At 41.0% G+C, this 20,861-nt stretch overlaps 2 protein-coding genes across 2 annotated transcripts; one reads left to right on the forward strand and one right to left on the reverse strand.

Moving 5' to 3' along the window:
- Positions 1–1,063: 1,063 nt before the first annotated feature.
- On the reverse strand, positions 1,064–2,381 carry mrpl27 (mitochondrial ribosomal protein L27). Its single transcript, XM_018761728.1, has 4 exons — positions 2,301–2,381; positions 1,846–1,980; positions 1,518–1,585; positions 1,064–1,416 (listed from the first exon to the last, which is right to left on the reverse strand). The coding sequence occupies exons 1-4, from the start codon at positions 2,335–2,337 to the stop codon at positions 1,210–1,212; spliced, it is 447 nt and encodes a 148-aa protein (XP_018617244.1). The 5' UTR covers positions 2,338–2,381; the 3' UTR covers positions 1,064–1,209.
- An 850-nt stretch (positions 2,382–3,231) lies between these two features.
- eme1 (essential meiotic structure-specific endonuclease 1) lies at positions 3,232–8,205 on the forward strand. Its single transcript, XM_018761762.2, has 9 exons — positions 3,232–3,640; positions 3,723–3,956; positions 4,440–4,567; positions 5,247–5,336; positions 5,581–5,702; positions 5,906–6,044; positions 6,269–6,384; positions 7,114–7,303; positions 7,937–8,205. The coding sequence occupies exons 1-9, from the start codon at positions 3,232–3,234 to the stop codon at positions 8,111–8,113; spliced, it is 1,605 nt and encodes a 534-aa protein (XP_018617278.2). The 3' UTR covers positions 8,114–8,205.
- The last annotated feature ends 12,656 nt before the right edge of the window (positions 8,206–20,861 follow it).

Raw genomic sequence — 20,861 nt, forward strand, 5'->3', positions numbered from 1 at the left:
GGAGGATACCAAGCACATTTCATAACCCCAGTGCTGACCACACTGATTTTGATACAAAATCAGTTCTTTTACTTGATTGAGTCCAATCCCAGATGGTTATATTTCATTCAGTCTGATGAACTAGGAAAAATGGATTTACTGCAGATGTTTACAGACATTTTATGTATTTACTATTTAACTTATCCATATTGTGTCATCTGTGTCAACAGCCATCATTAGCTAGCTTTACAGTAAGAAAGATGTCAATGTTTTGGGGACTGATCAAGTTCAGGGCTGGGCACCCTGCTGCATTTAAACATTCCAGAAAAAGTATAAACCATGATTACAATACTTTTGATCTGCAAATAAAATCTTTACATTTTCTTAAATTGATTTAGATTTGTCATCTCTTCCAGATGTATTCTGGCAGCTGTTTGTTTATTCAATTCTCTCTTTTAACATAGAGATTGACAACATATACTCAAGGGTTTGGTCTTTGCTGTTTCATTAACAGTATTAAGGTATACTTTTCAATAAATGTTACAAGTAACTGTCCCAGGATGCTTATTTAAATTTATATGAAAAAATATAACAACTGTACTTATATAGCATTAACTCTTTCAGATACAGATTTGATGCCTATAACTGATACATCCCCAGCTAGAAATGCAAAGTTCCATAGTTTGTTGTGTGAAACTGCATATAAAAGATTTTCTCAGAAACAAAATTTAAGAATATAATAATTTTGGATGATTACTATGTCTATGGGGTGTGGTGGCGCAGTGGGTTGGACCACGGTCCTGCTGTCCGGTGGGTCTGGGGTTCGAGTCCCGCTTGGGGTGCCTTGCGACGGACTGGCGTCCTGTCCTGGGTGTGTCCCCTCCCCCTCCGGCCTTACGCCCTGTGTTACCGGGTAGGCTCCGGTTCCCCGTGACCCCATATGGGACAAGCGGTTCTGAAAATGTGTGTGTGTGTACTATTTCTACAGCTTCCAAAAGAAATACAAATATTTGGTACTTTTCAGTTTACCATTCAAAAGCCACAAGACTTTCTTGCAAGTTCTTCTGTGCTTAAAAAGACACAATTAATATGGGATTTTTTTAATACTTTTTCTGGAGAGATCAACAGGTTTTTCCACAATATAAACAAGTCCAGTGCAAAAAAAGTCCACCATTATAGAAGACCTTCCTGACAATTTACCAGTTCCCAAGAAGGCAAAAAGATCCAGTATCACAACATGCCCACTAGTTTGAATTTTCCCTCCTGTTTGACTGGAACAACATTGATGAATGTCTTGTAGAGCACAGCTCCTTCAGGAAGTTTTCTGATAAGTCTGAGTGCTTCAATAGTGCGAGGTCCAGGTATATACACCTCCTTTGTATATCTGACGGTGCCATCTTCAAGGGCATATAGTGTTTTGTTGGTCCCCATGCCAACCTTGTGGAAGAATTATAAGGCAAAGACAGATACATGAATGTATGAATAAATAAATCTGAATTTTTGATCTTTATTTTAAACAAAGGCATTAAAAACCTTACATGTGCTCCTGGGTGCCAGCGAATAGCACGCTGCGTTGCTAGTATATTGCCAGCATGGACAAAGTTTCCTGAATATAGATGGAAAACATAATAATAACAACAGGTATAAAATGACAAACAGGGAATCAACTGGGTAAAAAAATTAAGATCAAATAAATGTTACACAATCAATGTTTTGGGGGAAAAAAATTCAATCCAAAGTTTAACTTCAGAAACATTATAACTGATCCAGATGATACTGAATGACATCAGTAAGCTTAAACCAATTCGGTCTACAGCAGGCTCTCAATAAGAGGTAAAGAAGTTAAGAAATGAAAAGATAACTCACCATCCATCCTCTTGTATCCGTATCTGCGACCAGGACTGCCTGAACCATAATTTTTGCTGCTTCCCCCTGCTTTCTTGGAAGCAAACCTTGCAAAAACTGCCAACTGACTCTGAAACACTGTTTCAAACAGTATCTCTGAAAGGAGAAAAAAAATTATTTGCTAAAATCACCCCGCTTAGGAAAGAGTATTATCGTTACTGAGTCAACTAGGCATGAGTGACAAACAAGGCGTTTATCAAATCAGCAATAACTAATTTAATTGATTAACTCGTCATCATCTGATCTGGAGTCTGTGGTGGTGTAGGCTCATCATTGACAGCTACTTTCGAATACAAAAAAAATGCCAAAATGCAGACGAGACATTGCATGAATTAATCCATTTATCTTTACAAGGAGGACAGCACGTAGCTGTAATTATAACCATAAAACAACTGTAACGAGCAATTATTTATTACCTGTTTTGGAGCGCAAAATGAAGGGCACAACCGCCATCTTTCACACTTGCCGTGAACTCTCAACTTGATCACGTACTCACGTATTACGCACGTAATGACGTCACTTGGGACGGCGGCTTTGCAGTGGATAGGAAACAGCGGGAAACTCGAAAGCGCGTGAAGAGCTTGAATACCGAGCGTTAGCAGGTAATTCAATTGTTAGTAATAGAATTCTACTTTCTGTCTTAAAGTTCAGGTTTCGGAAACGGAATATCGAATTAAAAGTGCACAAGTATCGCCTGTAGCTAGATTTGGTTGTGTTTCTGAACTGTGAGTAATTGGTTTTAAACAAAATACCGCAGGAGTTGTTACTTCTTCTACTTGGCTAATTTTTACGCAGACTCTGCTGTAATTCTAAGTTATGTCAGTTCTGTGAAGAAACCAAAAAAACTTTGATTGTAAACTTTCAGTATGTTGAAGTGTTTCAATAAACTATAGTAAACTTTGAATGACTCCCATTCGCATTCATTTACTACGTAATATATAATAATGTATATTCCGTATCATGTGTTTTTATAATATATGTACATAATACACACACCAGATGCAATTTATTTGGATTTACTTACTGTCAAACTCACATCTGCATTGTTGCACAGATATGATGTGCAAAGTTTCCTGAGACACAGCAGCGCATAATTAACCTCTGAGCATCAGGAAAAAACAAGTCAGTAACTAATCATCAATAATAATGGCTAATCACCAGCTGATATTGTTTTGATTTTACAGAAGTGTGTTTTGATTTATAAATGTTAAAATTAATCTGTGCACATCACTGTCTCCATGATAGTTGTGTTTAGTCACAGTGAATATGTGCAGCTTAAAGTGTTTATTTTTTTTGGTTTACTGGTAGATGCAAAGTGTACAAAGAGCGAGAAAGGTCTGAGGTATCATGGGAGGCAGCCTGGAAGAGGACCAATCCACATCCTCCAGTGATTTGGAGGACCTGCCCAGCTATGGTTTCCTCAGAGCTGGATGCAGTCAGTCAGATGGCATTCAAAGAAAGCCAGCTGATGTGATGGTTATTGACAGTTTGGACTTTGAGGCCCCATCTCTACTGCCTGCAGCAGCAGCAGCAGTAGGAGGAGGGGGGCAAAAGGACATCATGATGGTAAGCAGCGAGAGTGAGGAGGAGGAAGTTTACGTACCACTTGCAGTGAGGCTGCGGCGGCACCTTGGAGGTTCGACTACATCTTCCCCCATCCTGGAGCCTGGACAGACCCTTCAAACCTTTGCAGGCCAGCCCAGCACATCTGCTTTGCAACATCAGCATAACAGCAGCTCAGAGCTAGTTGTCCAAGGTTCTGTCCCTTTTCTCCCTTGTTCTGAAAAAGATGCATACTTTGCTGGGTACTAAGAGGGGTTCCTTGCTCTGTGCTTCAGGATTTGGGCTGTTCATGGAGACAACCACCTCTTCTCCCAAGAAGAAGGCAGCGAAACGCACCATGGCAGAGATAAAGGCACATAGGGAGGATGCCCTGAAGACGAGGGTGAACAAGGAGACGCACAGGCTGGAGCTGGAGAGGCAGAGAGCTGAGAAGAAGGCTCTTACGGATGCCGCTAAGGCTATAAGGCCTAAGGAGTGCATCAAGCATATGGTGGTGTCCGTGGATCCAGGCAGGTGTCTACTGAACGGCACACCATCAAAGTTGAGGGTTTATGGGTGGCACAGATTATTCTAAGGATGTCCAGTCCTTGTCCTGCTGGTGTGCTGATTCTGCATGTTTTGGATCTCTTTTCACACAGCTACATCTCAGTGCAGAGAAGCAAAACTAAATTAATTATATTAGGGACTTAAATGGTTCACTCAAGCTCTTAAGTGCTCAGCAAGATCTAAACGTGGCATGTATGCTAAAAAAGACTGACATCAGACAATCCATTGCATTCTTCATTGTTCTAGTTAAGGTCCAGCTTAGTTCCTCTTAACTGCAGGTTTTTTTCCAGCTGGAAATTGTGATTTTTTTTTTTTTTTTTTGCTGAATATTGGTTTAGGTATATTCATGAATTGTTTGTATTAAAAGGGCATGCTGATGTATTTTTGGGTTGAAAGAGGGTGCTGGGATGGCGATTGTTATAATCCAACTTCCCATGTCTCTGCAGCTCTGTTGCAACTTGAGGGTGGGGGGGCACTCTTGACATCTCTCCAGGCCCTGGGCTGCAGTTGTGCTATCGAGAAACAGATTGTCCCCCGCAGTGTGACCTGGACCAGGAGAACTCCTAGTGCACAGGCAAGTCCAACTCAGTGTGCATATTCACAATTGTTCAACGACTGCAGGACAGACAAACAGGCTTAAATAACGGAAGGAGAATCATGCTAAAAATGATACCAAACGTAACCGTCAGATTTGTCTATAAAGTGTGCTTAACTAAAGGGATTTTTTTTTGCCATTTTACAAGGAAAAATAACAACCACTCTTTTTGAGTGCTGAGTGAGGAGAATTATTCTATAAATGGAATACCTGCTAAAGCAGTTTGCTTCTGAAGCTTTACCACTATGCTGGGAAAAGTACCCAGTTAAAATGCTTGGTCTGCATGGCAGCATTATGCTTTATGAGAAAAGCTGTTCACATGGAGGTGCAAGGAGCTGCCTTGTAACCTGGAGGCTGTTGGTTGGAAATCACAGGATGGTTTCTATTACTGTTCTCCTGAATAAAGATTGCCGTAATTGTTAAGGAAAATACACAGATGTGTAAGTGGGTGAAATTGTGTGATGGTTTAGATAGCAATGTAATGCAAAGAAAATTAGTAATATTGTACACAACACACTGCAGTATGGTGTTATGCTCATGCTATGGCACAGCTGTTTTGGTATTTACATGTTGCTACCCAGGCTTATGTTTGTGTGTTAGGTGTAAAGCACCATCTTCACTTGTTCCGTATTTAATTAATTTGCAATTTAATTGGCAGGCTGGAGAGGAACACCGGGCTCTGCAGTCTCATGCAGTTATTCATGTGCCAGTAAATGACTTCATCAGCATGGTCCACAACTACAACCAGGTAAAACCATAAGGCCATGTTTCTGCTTAATTTGTGGACTGTTCAGACAGTAATGGAGAGTAATGCAGTTGCTTATGGTCTCAGTGAACAGGTGTGTGTTTCCTAGGAGTTGCAATGAACAGCCCTTTATAGTTTAGGGAGTAATTTTCTACAGTTTGCTTTTTATTTCACCTTGCAAATTTCTGAAATCCTTTTTAATCAGAGTATTAAACACTTAAAATAATGACATTTACACCCTTCGCAGGAGCAGAGAGGTGTTGCAGTTGACTGTGGTCAGACTTTGACAGGCTGGACTTGCCTTCTTCTGGCCCAGAGCACTGGCCATAACCCTAGCTTGGCTGTTATTGACATAGAGAAATACTTCAGGTGAGAAGGGGGCAGAGCAGAACACAGAACAGACCTTCTGATTCAAAAGCACCAAAACTACACTATCCCTGGATGGACAGTCCTTTTGCTAAGGGACATGCAAAAGTAAATTGTGAAGGTCTTTTCCAAGAGGAATTGGAGAGCAGTTTCAGGTCCCCTTCTAGAATGATCTAGTAGATTTGATGTCTCCTCTGTGCTTCTAGATCACAGAAGTCACAGAATCAGAGGAAGTACCGTGAAGCAGTTCAAGGAAATGACCTGACAGCTGCTTCGGGGAAAGGAAAGAAGAAGAAGGAGGGATGTGAGAAGCTTCCAGATGTGTCCCGTGTGGCCGTAGAAGAGGCATGTTATTTCTCTTTACTTAGCAGAGAGCAGATTTTAAATTTTGAGCTGACACCCTAGTCAATTTATATTCCCCAGAAAGCAGACTCCTTTTTTTTTCTCCAGGCTCTGGTATCATCCATCTTTGCTAACGCAGATAAGCCTTCCCCAACATCATAATTACATTATATGGAATAAGTCTGTTTTGAGTCTTCATTCTTGTATCCACCCATGATTAACGTTAGGCCCTGGTGGATCTGCAGCTGCGTACTGGGGTACAAGTGCATTTCCTGGCAACCTGGAAGGACTTCTGTGATTACATCGCAATGTCAACCAAGGCAGTTGCAGAGGCACCTTTCAAGTCAGTGAATCTGAGGCACTTTCAAATATAGGATGCATTCAAGTGTGCATGTTTAAATGTGATTTGAATTCAAGTGTGTGATAGTTTGAGATTTAAAAAAAAAAAAAAAAATCCTTCAAATGAGTGACATATAGTAAGCTCTAAAATTTGGGAGTTAAGATACAATCAATTGCTCAAAAGCATGCTGTAAGGTGGAGTGTACCTGTGCTGCTGCTGATCACTTGCCTGGAGGTGTTTGTGTGAAGGTTCCTTGCTCAATTCTTAGGTCTGAAATCAAAGACTATTGAATGCATTGCCCCAGGGGAACGTGCCTGAACTGTACATCTTGTACTTAAACTGTATATCTGGGTGGCAGGGTGGTGCAGCGAGTAGCGCTGCTGTCTCACAGTGCCTAGGTGATGCGAGAGGACGTGGGTTTGATTGCTTCTCAGTCTGTGTGGAGTTTGCATGTTCTCCCTGTGTCTGCATGGGTTTTCTCTGGGTGCTCCGGTTTCCTCCCACATTCCAAAGACATGCTATTCAGGTTCATTCATAGTGTGTGAGTGACAGAGAGAGTGTGTTTCACTGATGGATGAGTGACCCATTGTAAGTAGTGTATCTAGCAGTGTAAGTCACCTTGGTGAATAAGGTGTGTGGGCTGATACATAGAGTTCATTGGAAGTTGCTTTGGAAAAAAAACATCTGCTAAGTAAATAAATGTAAATCTTGGACAATCAATACTCTTTTTAGGAGGGAGCGGGAGAAGAACTGCTTCAGCTTCTGCTTGGAGAGTGAATGGGCAGGGGGTCAGCGGGTGGACCGGAATGGGAAGGGTCTGTTGCAGGTGTGGAAGCGCCAGATCCAGCAGCTGAACCGGGTCAGTCTGGACATGGCCAGTGCTATTGTCACAGCTTACCCTTCCCCACAACTGCTGACTGAGGTGACTGCACGTATACATATATATGCATACCCATAGCCGTACGCATGCTGGTAGATGGGGAAATGCACAAAAATATGGCAATATTTGTTACATGGCTGTAATAATGCATGTAAAAATGAACACAAATGTGATGAGAAACCACTATTTTTCTGCCATTGAGAGACTTGGAATTTGTAGTATCAGATTGAGCTGAAATTTTTTTCCTGGTGATATTTTCATAGTTTTTCTTACCGTAAGTTAACCATAAATATCCCATTAATAAGGTAAAGGCCAAAGTATTTATTTGACTGTTTCAAAACTTGAATTAACTAAACATTTGTTCTTTTCTGTAATGCACCACAGAGAGTAAACCTAGCATACATGATATTCATTTGGGGGGAACTTTGTATTGTTAGAATGTTTTTCACAATTTAGTTTCTGATCAGTATTGTCCCCAGTAGCTGTTTCAGAATTAATTGCCTATGGCAATTTCTTGGAAAAGTAGAATGGAAAAAGATCAGTTAAAAAGCCAACAAATTATTCTTCTCATTTATTTCTAATAGCTTAGTAGCATTCTGTTTTGTGTTTCAGATTCTTCTGAGATGCACATAATGGAGCTTTTCAGCTACTTTTGCTTGTATGTATTATGGACAGGCCTATGGCAGGTGCAGGTCAGACCGTGAGAAAGCATTGCTCCTCTCGGACCTGTTGATTCGCCGCGGAGAGGGCGTGACCTCCACGACTCGCAGGATTGGCCCAGAGCTCTCGAAACGTCTCTCCTGGTTGATGACATCATCAAACCCCGAGCAGGTTCTTGACTCCATGAGCTGAGAACAGGTGGGAATAGGTGCCATATATAATGTTGTAGCAGTACTCCATTTAAAATGGTGTGGCACTGAAACTGTTGTTTTAATCTTCTTTTTATGTGGTTGGTATTTTTTTATGTACTTTATTAAAATATACTGTTGTTCTTGTTTATTTTGACTTGTTTGGACCACAAGTAGTCATTCTAAAGAGCTGAGTGCCTTCAGAAGATTTCCTCTTTGTAGTAGTATATTCACGTACCTGACATTGTACTTACACTTGAGTCGGTGGTTGTCAGTGGAAAAAGCCACAATCCATTTCCCTCTCAAGTACATTGTTCCTTATTCATTCTCTCTCTGAAGTTCAAAAGACTTGGCTTTAACTATCTGAACAAAGGCTTATTGTTGTCAGCCTCTTCAGCATTTTGGAAACTGGATAAAAAAAGAAACAGCCAAAAGAACAAGAATCTGCAACAATAACCACATTAACACTGACACTACATAAGTTTTGAACCCATTACAATACGTTGAGTCGCTTGTTGTCCATATGTGCTGTCCCCACTGGGGCTAAACTCTGTCATCCAGAACAGCCCTTTTCAAAGACACCCAGTTATACCATGATCAGTTCATATTTTTGGATGTTTGCTGAAGCTGTCCTGGTTATGAAACTCTCTCAAGGGTGAAAAAGCAATTATCTGGGGATTTTTAACGTGCAATCTTGTGGTCAGTTCTGGTTCCTTTACCACGATGCCAGCAGGTTTGCTGTAATTTTCTCTGCAGGATCTTTCATACACTGGCAGCGAAATGACAATTATGACAAAAAAAACTTAGGCCTTGCTGCTTGGACCCTGTGCTATGCCTGCTTTATGTGCGTTATTCAGCTCCAAGTTGTTGCCCCCTTTGAACACGGTATTTGCTAAAACTGCTATGCGGCCTTAGTTCTCAGTGAGCATCGACCGCATTGACTCAGGCGTGTACTCCTCACGGCTCATTTCCAGCACATTAGCAATGTGGCACCTGACCAAGAAGGGTTTCGTGCGCCTGGAAATGAAAAGCAGGGTAACGAGCCGTTAAATGTGCTTAAGAGATGAGCCTCGTATCACGCCTATGTTTCTGAAGGCAGCACTTTATTGTGCGCCATAAGTCAGGCAGGGTGGGAAAGAAATTGAGGCTAAGTGCTAGACCCCGCCCCTCTCTCTGTCAGTGTGCCCTGGATCCAAAATGAGGAAGGGTGGGAAGATATTGAGGCTAAGTGCTGGACCCAACCCTCTCTTTTTCCAAGTGCACCAGGTCCCATGTGAGGAAGGGTGGGGGGAGATTTAGACTAAGTGCTAGACTCCACCTTCCCTCCTTAAGTGCCCTGGCTCCCAAATGAAAAAGGGTGGGAGGAGACTAAGGTGAAGAGCTGGACTCTGCCCCCCCCCGGCCGCTCTCCCAAGCGGTCGAAGGTTAGGGGTGTGTAAAGTGAATGCTGCAGTGGGCAGAAAGTGCTCCTGGGCCATTTGTCACTGTTCTCCACACAGCTAGTTTGCAGCCATCCTCTTCAGTTTATGTCTCAGATATGTCAGCGTTTGCATCCCGCCTTTGAGTGTGATGTATACCTTTTGTGGTGTTTTGGTCTTTTTGTGAAATTCTCCATATTTGAACAGTTCTGCAGTACGTATCCAGCCTATTTTGTGGATAGCGATTGGAATTGAAAATTTTATGAATTGACCACACCGTTCAAGTAAATACTTTTTTTTTTTTTAAATAAAAAAAGATTTAAAAAAATACTGCATTCAGAATTGATTTAACATATTGAAAATGAGGAATGCACATTGTGCAAATTTTTTAAAGCGCTGTAATGAGTAGAGCTGTCCCTTCTCCGTGCATGTAATGAAGTAGGGGATACACCCGTGTGGAGCAGCTCACTGCAGATAATGTCTGAGTCCATGAGCATCTGTAGAAGTGCACATCTGAGCATTAATGACAGACATACTGTATGCTTTCTTCCTGGTCAAGAGAGAAGGGCAAGTAAGGGCAGTTGAGGTCGAAAAGATAAGATATACATGGTGTGTGTGTGTGTATCTCTCTGTTTATGAGCATGTGCCTGCTGGAAAGAGTAACACACTTTTCGCAGACTCCTGGGCTTTCCCGCATCTGTGATGGACAACAATGGAAAAATCGCTTCTGTTCAGGAGCTATATAGCCCCACCCGTGTATTCTCGGGCCGTGAGCCTTTGAGTCACCACAGTGAGGACACCACCTAACGTGCACCACAGGGGGGCACACTTGTTTCACTCTGAAAGCCATCTAGAAAAACATTCAGCCAGAAAAGAGAGCACAGGATGCACGCTCAATTTCAATAATGGACATCGAGCTGGTAAAAATGAAAAATTAAAAAATGTACACGGAAAGGTTCGGAAAAAAGTATGAACCAAGGCCTTTCATAATGACTCCGCCTGCGGATGCATGAGCACATTCATACATGCAAAACTCTCTTGTGTATATTTTATGCAGTGACTTTTTAAATAAACAGGGCGATGTTTGTGATGCATGCAGATAACCAAAAAAGGCCTTGGTTTTAAATAAGAGACAGACCTTATGAAACTTTCGTGCCTCCCTCCCTGCTAATAGTGTAGGAGAAAATTCATCTTTGCAAATGCAATCATTTTTTCGTACTATTGTCAGCTCAGGGAAGTGTTTGCATGTGTAAGAAGAGCACAGTAATGTTTTCCCCAACTTGAGGAGGATGAAATTGTGGCTGTGCTCTATGTGCATTGTCCTTGGCGTTGGAATCCAGACTGAGAACTCCCCGCTACAGCGCTCACTGACAGGAGACCTTGCAGCAGAATTGCTGCACTGGTTTAGGCCTCTTTATTCTGTGGAACATTTTAATTCTGTTGGCTGTTGAGCTTGGAGGACCAGTGGATCCCTGCGTGCCCTTTATGCTTCTTGTTTACATGTACAGCCGTGAGGGGTACCTGACTGACAGCTTCTGTCTTGTTTTGTAACGCTGCAATCAGCTGGGAGAATAATGTTCACTGATCTCTTCACCGATGGCCCACTCTGTGGAGAATGTTGATGCACGCTGTGAAAATTTCAAATGCACTTTTCCTCACTCCCTCCCTCCCTCCTTGCTCCCCCTGCTTTACTCCTCTACTTTGTCTGACTTGCGAGCGCTTTCTCGTTTCTGCCGCTCCTGTTTTTTTTTTTTTCTTTTTTTTTTTTTGTTCCCTGCCTTGGAGGTTTGAGCACGCGCACGTTTCGCTCCGTTTTACACCTAAAGATTCGCTCAGGTTCACTCCCATTACGTACATCACAACTCTGAACCCGGTGGGATTTTTTCCCCCGCCAGGATACTGTGAGATGCTCAACCCGTTTAAATGTAGTGGGTGTGGCTGTCACTTTCTTCTCTGTGCAACAGCACTTTTTGTGGCATTTTGCCAAAATGAAGCCTTCATGGGCTGTTTTTCAGGTACGTGTTGAATGCTTGTCAGTGATCCCAGTTAAAGCACATTTCTGGCCTAATGATCCCAGTTAAAACATGTTCCTGCTGTACTGTTGCTGCTCGGGGTGCCCACAGCCCTACGTTAGTCTGTGTCTGGCAGCAGCAACGTGCTCCAGCGCTGGGGTGAGCGTAGGGAGCGGCTGCATTCGGTATTCATGACACACCGTCACCCTCCGGGGCTTTTTATTAACATTCCGATCAGTGCTGTGCCGGATTGCTCGATCCACAGAAACAAATTGCGAATAGGCTTTGATACAATTCGAAACGGGGGGAAAAAAACGCACACATGCGACACACATGCGCGCTCTCACAAAAACGGCACTTGCAGTGTATCGTTTGTTAACTGTATTCTTGGGTTTGTTTCTCGTTGCCGCTTTACGACTGCTCTGTTCGCAGATGCTTCCTGTACGGCCTGCTTTGCTTGCCCACCTGTCATAAACCAAGAAGTGTAACAGGTCCCACAGGGAACATACTTCACATGGCCAAGGTTGCTGTCTTCTGACTTCGCTTCTCCTCAGTTGTTTTTCTCACCTCTGAGGAGTGATGTCACCTCCAGTACAGGGGATGTCTACACAAACCAACCAGTTTAGCATCACGAGGAGGAATCCTGTGATAAAGGAGTGCAAGTATGACAGTAGGAGCAATTCATCATGTCTCCTTTCAGTGCTTTGATGCAGTACTTCGTTAAAAATTTACCCCAGCACTGGACACAGACAGGGTGAAAAGCTGTGTTTCTGTCCTCCTGGTCAGTGTTTATTCTTACATCTAAGTGTCACATTTACCATTATATTAAGTTGTAATGGTCAGTTTAAAGTGCGATCATAAACCTTTCATAGTGCCCATCCATCAATCCCGTGACATTAGCTGCTTGTCCAGCACGGGGTGTTAGGCGTGATGCACCCTGGACGAGGTACTAGTTCGTTGCAGGGCAATTGCACATGCATACACACAACAGTATTTCTGAAACACATCTTGAACTGAGGGAGGAAAGTCATACAAAGGCCATGCTGGAGGATGCAATTTTGGGCTGGCATCCAAACCCACAGCCCAGGAACTGAGGCACCACCATTACCTGCTACACCACTGTGCTACCCCATTTACCTTGTGTTTGTGTGAAAATGAAATGAAATTAATATACAGTAAGACATCCAGTATTTACTTTCCATAAGATGTTCCAGTATATACTCTGACCCAGATATAATTTTACAATGTTTAAATTTATTAAGAGATGCAAAAATAAAGCAATATCATGTCATTTTTATTCACATGTACCAGTTTCCAGTGCTTTCACTCACGGCTGTGTGTGTGGGGTTTTTTTTTTTTTTTTTTCCTTCCCCTCTTTGTCTCTTCAGGGTATCACATCAAAGGCATTAATCTGGTCAGCATTCCAAATGGAGAGAATATATCAGTGTTGTTTTCCCATCAAAATATTCACTCCTTACTGAGAGAGTCTACAAGATGTTTGACAAGGGATACATCTCCCTAAAACTGAGCCTTGATCTTCATACATTATATTTAATTTTTTACCCAAAGCCTGATACTTGGGGGTTGTGCTGATTCTCTGTAGCCCACATGCATGATATCTTTATAATTGTATATACCTTTTGATTTGTTTCATTTATTTTGAGAATGTTCAGTCATGGTGAGTACAATACATCTGTAGCCATGTCTGGCTTTTCCAAGAACAAAGACAAAAATACATTAAAAAAAAAAAAAAAAAACTGTCTGGTGCTTGCTTAGTCATTTAATCTGTTGTATACATTACGAGAAGATCATTTAGAGCATTTTATTCTGCAGACTGCTTTCCTTAAAAGGTCTAAATCTGTACTAAGCAAACCGCTACTTAGCTAAAACAGCATCATCCGAGAAGTTATGACCACAATTTACATAATACATTGCTATTTAAATATCCATTAAACCTTTTGCCTCTCAGAAAATATAAATTGTGACATGAGATGAAATATATGCCGAGGTACAATTTTGTAATCTTGGCTGCTCTTTAAAATATAGCTATAGAAAATGAAAGGAGGGGGGGGAAAATGTGTGCATTTATAGACTTAAATGAGCTCCAGTCTGGGATCCATTAATTGTTCTTGAGATGAAAAATAAGCATCATGCAGACAGAAGATATTGAATGTGGAAGTCTTCCTGCCCACTACCTCCCACAAGAGCCACAGTCAGCAATCAAGTAACATCCGTGACATTCTGTTGGTAACTTCAGTCTGTCTCAGCTATTTCTTAGGTGTGTGCTGTACATTCTCCACTCTTGTTCTTGGTCTGTCCATCTGTCACCACACTTTCTTTCTCAGATGCATCATTTCTTTAATGCCACTATTTTTAAAATATATGAGCCTTTTAGGTGTCATGCTTGCATCATAATAAAACATTTCTGCAAATGATGGATATGGCTGAATTTTAAATACTTTAACACTCACCTTGATTTTGACAGGTGGTAGTGGTTAGAGGTGCTGCCTTTGGACTTAAAGGTTGCAGCTTTGAATCCAACCTCCAGCTATAGACCCCTTGAGCAAAGTACTTCCCTTAAATTACTCCAGTAAAATTACACAGCTATATAAATGGGGAAATAATTGTATGTCTCTTTGGAGAAAACCGTCAGATAAATGTAGTGTAGATTGACAGGCATTTAAGATCTCGTTCTATAAGTTAGTAATCCTTAACAAATGGAAAATATTATTTGATCAATTTCCTGCCATTTCAATGAGAAATTGTTCCCTTGCAGTTTGTACTGGGTGCAGTTTTAAATTGTCTTATTCTTTGTTGTTGTCAAGAAAGCTACTGAACAGGCAGAACAAGATAAAGATGGAAGTCTCATCAGTAATGTCTTTTTAACACATGGGAACTAGAGAACCATCTACATAAGCACTGCTGGGGGACAGCAGGTGGCACAGTGGTCAAGGTGTTCACCTTCAATTCTAAGGACCTAGGTTCAAATCCCATCTGAGCTGTCATGTTGATCAAGGTGCAGTAAACATTACACAGCTGTATGAATGAGTAAATAGACTTGAGTACAGCCCTAGAGAGGTGCTTTGGAGAGATGTGGCCATAACTAATAGATAATAACAGAAGCTACAGCAACCAGACTTCCACTCTTAATTTATCACTGGTTTCTTCTCATATAATGTTGTTACATAATTTCCTTTAATTCTCTAGGTTTTTCTACAACACATTAGTAGACATGTTAGCAGTAGAGCAGACACGGGCCACAAATACTTTACCCATCAATATCCATCATATCAGCACTGTTAGAAAATTCAGTGCGTTCCTTCACAATACAGGTGAGTACCTAATGAAGACTGAATGTGCTCTCCATAAGATGGTTAATGTCTCAACTCTGCAGTTTTTACAGATTGCAATTCTGAAGTGCATTTCTGTTTTCTCTAACTTAAGTAAAAGCTATTTTTCCTTTACAAATGTCTCATTGAAAGTGCTCCTCAACTCAGCAACATTTAGCATGATGGAGTAGTACAGCCAGTGCCTTAATTTCATCTGTCATTGTTTCCAAAGACATTTAATGCTGCTGCCTATAAATAATGCAGAGAACAAAATGCGCATTATATTTTGAGGCTTTGGGATTTTTTTAATTTTCAAAATGTGTAATAATGATTGATAGACAGATAATGAGGTAATTATCCAAACGAGACTTTGGTGCACTACCATTAAATTGGGTAATGTTGCCTCCATCCTGCTGGATTTCAGATTGTTACTAATTTTGCACCTTTAAGCTATTTGATGAGGAGCAATATTAAATTTTCTTACTAAATAGCCTCTCTAGCCATGTGAAATGTCATTACAAGGGCAAACATTCAACTTGTACGGGAACTGCTACAAAAGTTAATTAGACTAGCGGTTATTTATGAGCTTGTGTACGCAAACGTGATTCTATTCATGCTTGATGTGTTTGAAAAGTGGACTTAATGTGAATTGATATGGAAGGGCATGTAATGCTGACCATATATAATCACTGCAAGGTTTATAAGTTTAATTAAGCACACATTAGACAGCCTGATATCTGTATTTAAATATGTCACACAGACACACTCACAGACTACAAGCCTTCTATTATTATAATTATGATTTGCCCAGTACCTTCATGCAGATAAAACATAAAACAATAGAAATGCATGGTTCAAAACAAAAATGCAAAGCTCTGGTAAGAATGTCAACCTCATAATGACAAAATAAATAATAATACCCATAGAATTGTGGATTAAAAAAATTACTTGCTTCATCATAGTGCAATTCATGTGCAGATTGCAGATTTTGCGATTCATCGGTTGTGCAGAGTGCATAGATAAACTGCAAAGTGCTACATTAAAGTCACAGCCACAATTATTTATGCAATTTAAATCCTGTAGAGCCCTAGACAAATGCTACAATGTAGCCCAGTGCACTCAAATCTAATTGCAGAGAGATGCGCGCAGTGCAGAGGCTCAGGACGGACTCGAGCTGGGGAAGCTCGGCCACTTGTTAAATAGGTCACTTTTCAGAGAGCAACTTGCTCTGATTGAAGTGAGTCATTCAAAATGAGAGGGACACTAAGAAGCAATGTGTACATGTGTATATGTAGACTGCCAGCTGTTGTTAGGGCATCTTGAGCACTGGTCTGGAAGTCCTCCTTACTGGGCGGATATGAAAATGAAATATTTCCATAGAGATGCTTTTATTGTACAACTCAGGGTAAATGGAATTCCACAACCGATGAAGAGCTTTAGATACACACACATGATTATCATAGCTGATCTTGTTTTCTGATGGCATGGTAAGTGTCAGCTAAGTGAATAAATGTAAAATGTCTTATGGAGGGGGGTTAGCTCAAATGGTAGGTAGAGTGCTTTTTTTAGCATCCAGGTGATAATGGGATGGATGCCTGCTTCATCCAAACTTTAGGGGGCACCTGTAGTGGTTAGAACTGCTGCTTATGGACCCAAAGGTTGCAGGTTGAAATCCCACCTCCAGCTGTAATAGCCTTGAGCAAGGTACTTGCCCTAGTATTGCTTCAGTGAAATGGGTAAATAATTGTAAATTACATTGTAAGTCATTTTGGAAAAAAATCTCAGCTAAATGCTGACAGTCAAAGGAAATTCAAAGATGTTCATAACAAATGGCATTATGCAAAATTTTGGGGCTGTTCGGAGATCAGTAGAGAAATGGATTGGAAAGGGATGGGTTTTTAGACCCTTCTTGTGTGATGAAGGGATTCAGTAGCTCTGCGTGAGAGAGGGAGCTCATTCAATGACATCAGATCCAAACATGAGAACCTACAGACATTTTTGTATTGGACCTGATGTTAGTGGATCCAAGCAGCCAGATGTGGAGGATTGTAATTGTTCTTGCTGAGATGTAGGGAATACAGGGTACAAAATGATGGGTAAACAGTGCACCAAAATCGGTGTAAATGCGACATTAATTTCATACAAGGTAAACAACTTAAACATGAGGAGGAACTGGGTACAGAGCTGGCTATCTGAAAGCCATTGAAGGGAGAAGCCCAGTTAATTAAATACGCAAAATTAGCATTCATGCAGAGCAAGCAGTGTTGCTAATTTACTACAGGAGAGATTAATAAACCTTAAATGCTAGAAGCCTTAAAAACACATGTTGTGCATAATGTCGTGTACCCCAATGCTCAGTATCCTGCACAGAGAGTGGTGTATTTCTTCAAAAAGATATTTTACTGATTTTTTTTTGTTAAGTGCAGCTTGAGCCTACAATTACTGTCTTATATGATACAGTGCATTAAATATTCTCCATGTAAATGATGTCTCATGGCTGAATGCTCACACTAGTTTACCATGAAGAGTGAATCTGACCTGCTTTCCGCACCCATTGTTTTTTGTCATACATTAACGTTTGGTGTTGCGTTAGGTCAAGATTATGGATGATAGAAAATATGGCATAAAAAAAATGCTGCTAGGCATTTTCAGTCAGAGAGGTATTGATTAAACACTAATCAGATGTCCTAATAATGATTGGTAGGTGACAAGGAGAAGAAGTAATCACCTATTCGATTAATTTTGTTATTTTGCAGATCCCATTGCAAAGCTTCTTCATAAATGGACTACTATACTACTTCTACAGGAGACAGAAGAGAGTCAATATGTAAATATAAACAGAAAATCCAGAAAAAGTTAATCCAGAGATAACCGACAGTTGATATGTTATCTGTTCTGAGGAAAAGCAGATAAATAACAAATTTACTTCTTTCTTCATTTCTGAGCAGATTACTTGCTCTCACACGTGCTGATATGGGGCAAAGAGAGGTGAGTCTCCGCTGAGACAAAAAGCATGAAGACAGAGAGAAACACGGATGTCTTCGCTCACCATTAGCTCCTCGCAGCTCAATCCATCGTATCGTAACAAGGAACCACCTAACCGCCACCATCAGAGAGGTGTACGGCACCACCGCAGAGGTCATACTAAGGTACATCACACATAAGTGGTGTTTAGATTTTGATCAAGGGAAATAAATTAAGTTAAAATTGCTATCTCTTTTTTTCTTTCATAACACTCTCTTGTAGTTTGAACTGAGCAAAGCACTAAACCTGGAAAACTAACACTATCAATGCAGAGGAGTCACTGGCACTTTGGGCATCCATCAGCAATACTCTTGTTACCATGCAAAATACACAATCTAATTAATAAAAATGCCAAGAAACCCCAAATTTCACTATTTTTTTAAATAGTGAAACAGACTCCAGGTGGTTCTTATTTATCAGAGTGAGAAAGAGAGTGTGTTCCACTGGTGTATGGATGAGTGACCCAGTGTAAGTAGTGTATCTAGCAGTGTAAGTCACTGCGGTGAATGAGGTGTGTGGGCTGATAACACTACATAGAGTTCGTTGGAAGTCGCTTTGGAGAAAAGCGTCTGCTAAATAAATAAATGTAAATGTAATGTATTAGTGGGGTGTGGTGGCGCGGTGGTGCAGTGGGTTGGCCCGGGTCCTGCTCTCTGGTGGGTCTGGGTTCGAGTCCCGCTTGGGGTGCCTTGCAATGGACTGGCGTCCTGTCCTGGGTGTGTCCCCTCCTCCTCTAGCCTCATGCCCTGTGTTGCCGGGTTAGGCTCCGGCTCCCCGCGACCTCGTGTGGGCCAAGCAGTTCGGAAAGTGTGTGTCTAATGTATTAGCTGCACAGCTGGTTTGTGGTCATGTAGAGTTTTCTGTAATGAAAAATCTTCTTTTTTTTTTTTTTATTAAATAAATCTTGGCAAATGTCTATTATTTGTTCAGAGACAGAGCATTTCGGGGGGGAGAAAATATTATCCTTTTACAGCATTGTGAAATAATTAGACCACTTGCAAAAAATATAAATGCAGTAATGTCTCTGATCTCAAAGGCCCTGCAGCGATAAAAATACAAATCAAACCAAGAAAACCCCATTCAAGAACTTATTGACTTTCTGTTCATTTACTGGATGTTCAGACCCATGAAACCGCAATGCAATGTTGGCAAATTAGCAACCCTAACATCCAATTCCCCCGATGCCATGTCTTTTGAAAGGTCAGCTTGTACAGCGCTTTGGCGGTTTGTTTCAAGAGCCTCGTCATAATGCAAACAGAAAAAGGGAGCATCAGACGAAAACCAAAAGACAAGCAGCCCCGTCATCTGCAGACTGGGGTCCGACCAGCAGGCGTCTTTCAAAAAGAACTTCAGCTGCTCCACCCCTTCTCTTTGTGGGAAGCCCACTTGCGCTGTGCCGGGGAGGCGGTCGGTCTGATTGAGACAGGTCCCCTTTGAGGAGCGCGACATGGCGATGCCACTGTGTTGCATAAGAGTCCCGCGCTGCCTGTCACACTGTCAGCCTTCAGATGTGATGGCATCTTCAGAGGCATTCTGATGGCAGTGTTGCTGTGACTGCAGATTCCCCACACGTTGTACCACCCACAATGCGCCCCCTGCATTCTGTCACGCTCACACACGTTTCTCAGGATAGCCGGAAGAAAAGGATAAATGCAGCACAGGATGAGCAACAGATCGTATTACTGCACTGCTTGCTGGAACAGAGCAGGAGTTTTGTTCTAGCTGGGATTTAAATCAATGAGGCTCTTGAAGTGGTCAGAATATGTGTTTGTATGCAGTGATTTGTTGTGATGTGACCTTAGGCCATAGGTAGGGCTGTCTGCTCATGACAGTAAACCTTTAGATACTGAGGCTCGTAGTAAAATCGTTAATAGTGTTTGCTGGCACAATTGAGTTGACATATCTTGCTCGGAGGCAGTGTCTCAACTTCATGACACAAACAACAAACATGATCCTATAGGCATGAGAGCAGTGAGCAAAACTAACACCGTCATTTTTTTCTCACATTGTATTCTGAGTGAAAACACTTTCTAAGAATACTTCGACATCGGTTCAGCTAATGAGTTCTATGCTCGTCACCAGTAGCCTATGAATTATTAAAAATCTACTGTATTTTAAAATAAAAAAAAAATACATATAATCCTGGACCAATTAATGTAATTACAGAGAAAAGTATGAGAACTATGGCAGTGATTTAGAAAAATCTAACGAAAAATTTCAGTATGTTGCTATTTATGTAATATTTTTAAGAAATAGGTGGTTGAATCCAGTAAATTATTTATCTAAGACTTTTGGAGAGTAGAAACTGAATTAATTATACAGTGAAATAAAAATGTTTTGGTGTTGCTTTATTGTTCATATCTGCACATTGGTCTTTAAGTAGAATATATAGTTTACATACATAAAACTCCCCAGAGATGGGGTGACAAGGCTGACAGAAGTACTGAGACATCTCGGGCTGCAATCTGAATTCTTTCAACGCAACGATTTAAGAAGCAAGCAGAAAAAAATAAGAATACATACTAACTCTGAAGCATGAGGGTTGAGAACCCCTTTAAAGTTGCGTTTTATTTCAATCTACTTTATTGCGCATTTTTGTTTGTTTGTCCTTTATAAGCCTGCAAAGAGACACGTGCATTTCATTTCATGTGACATTCAGACGTGCTGCATGCATAATGTATGGTCCTTGATGTCAGTGTTTCTTGTTTCCTCCTATTTGTAGCTATTGGATCTTTTTCCAAACCCTTACTCATTAGCCTGCTGCACTTCAAATATTAAACGCAAAAGGACAGGTAATGTTAATTCCTATATAAGCACGACAAAAATATATGAAATCAAGGGTTACTTATGAGCACTTCATGATCTCACTGAGCAGACAACTGCAACATGTTTATTGCATTTGCATGACAGCATCAGAGATACGAACGAAACATATACTTGATGTATGAACAAATTTCACACCTGGGTCA

The sequence above is a fragment of the Scleropages formosus genome, chromosome 20 (assembly GCF_900964775.1).
Source record: "Scleropages formosus chromosome 20, fSclFor1.1, whole genome shotgun sequence".
NCBI classification, from domain to species: Eukaryota; Metazoa; Chordata; class Actinopteri; order Osteoglossiformes; family Osteoglossidae; genus Scleropages; species Scleropages formosus.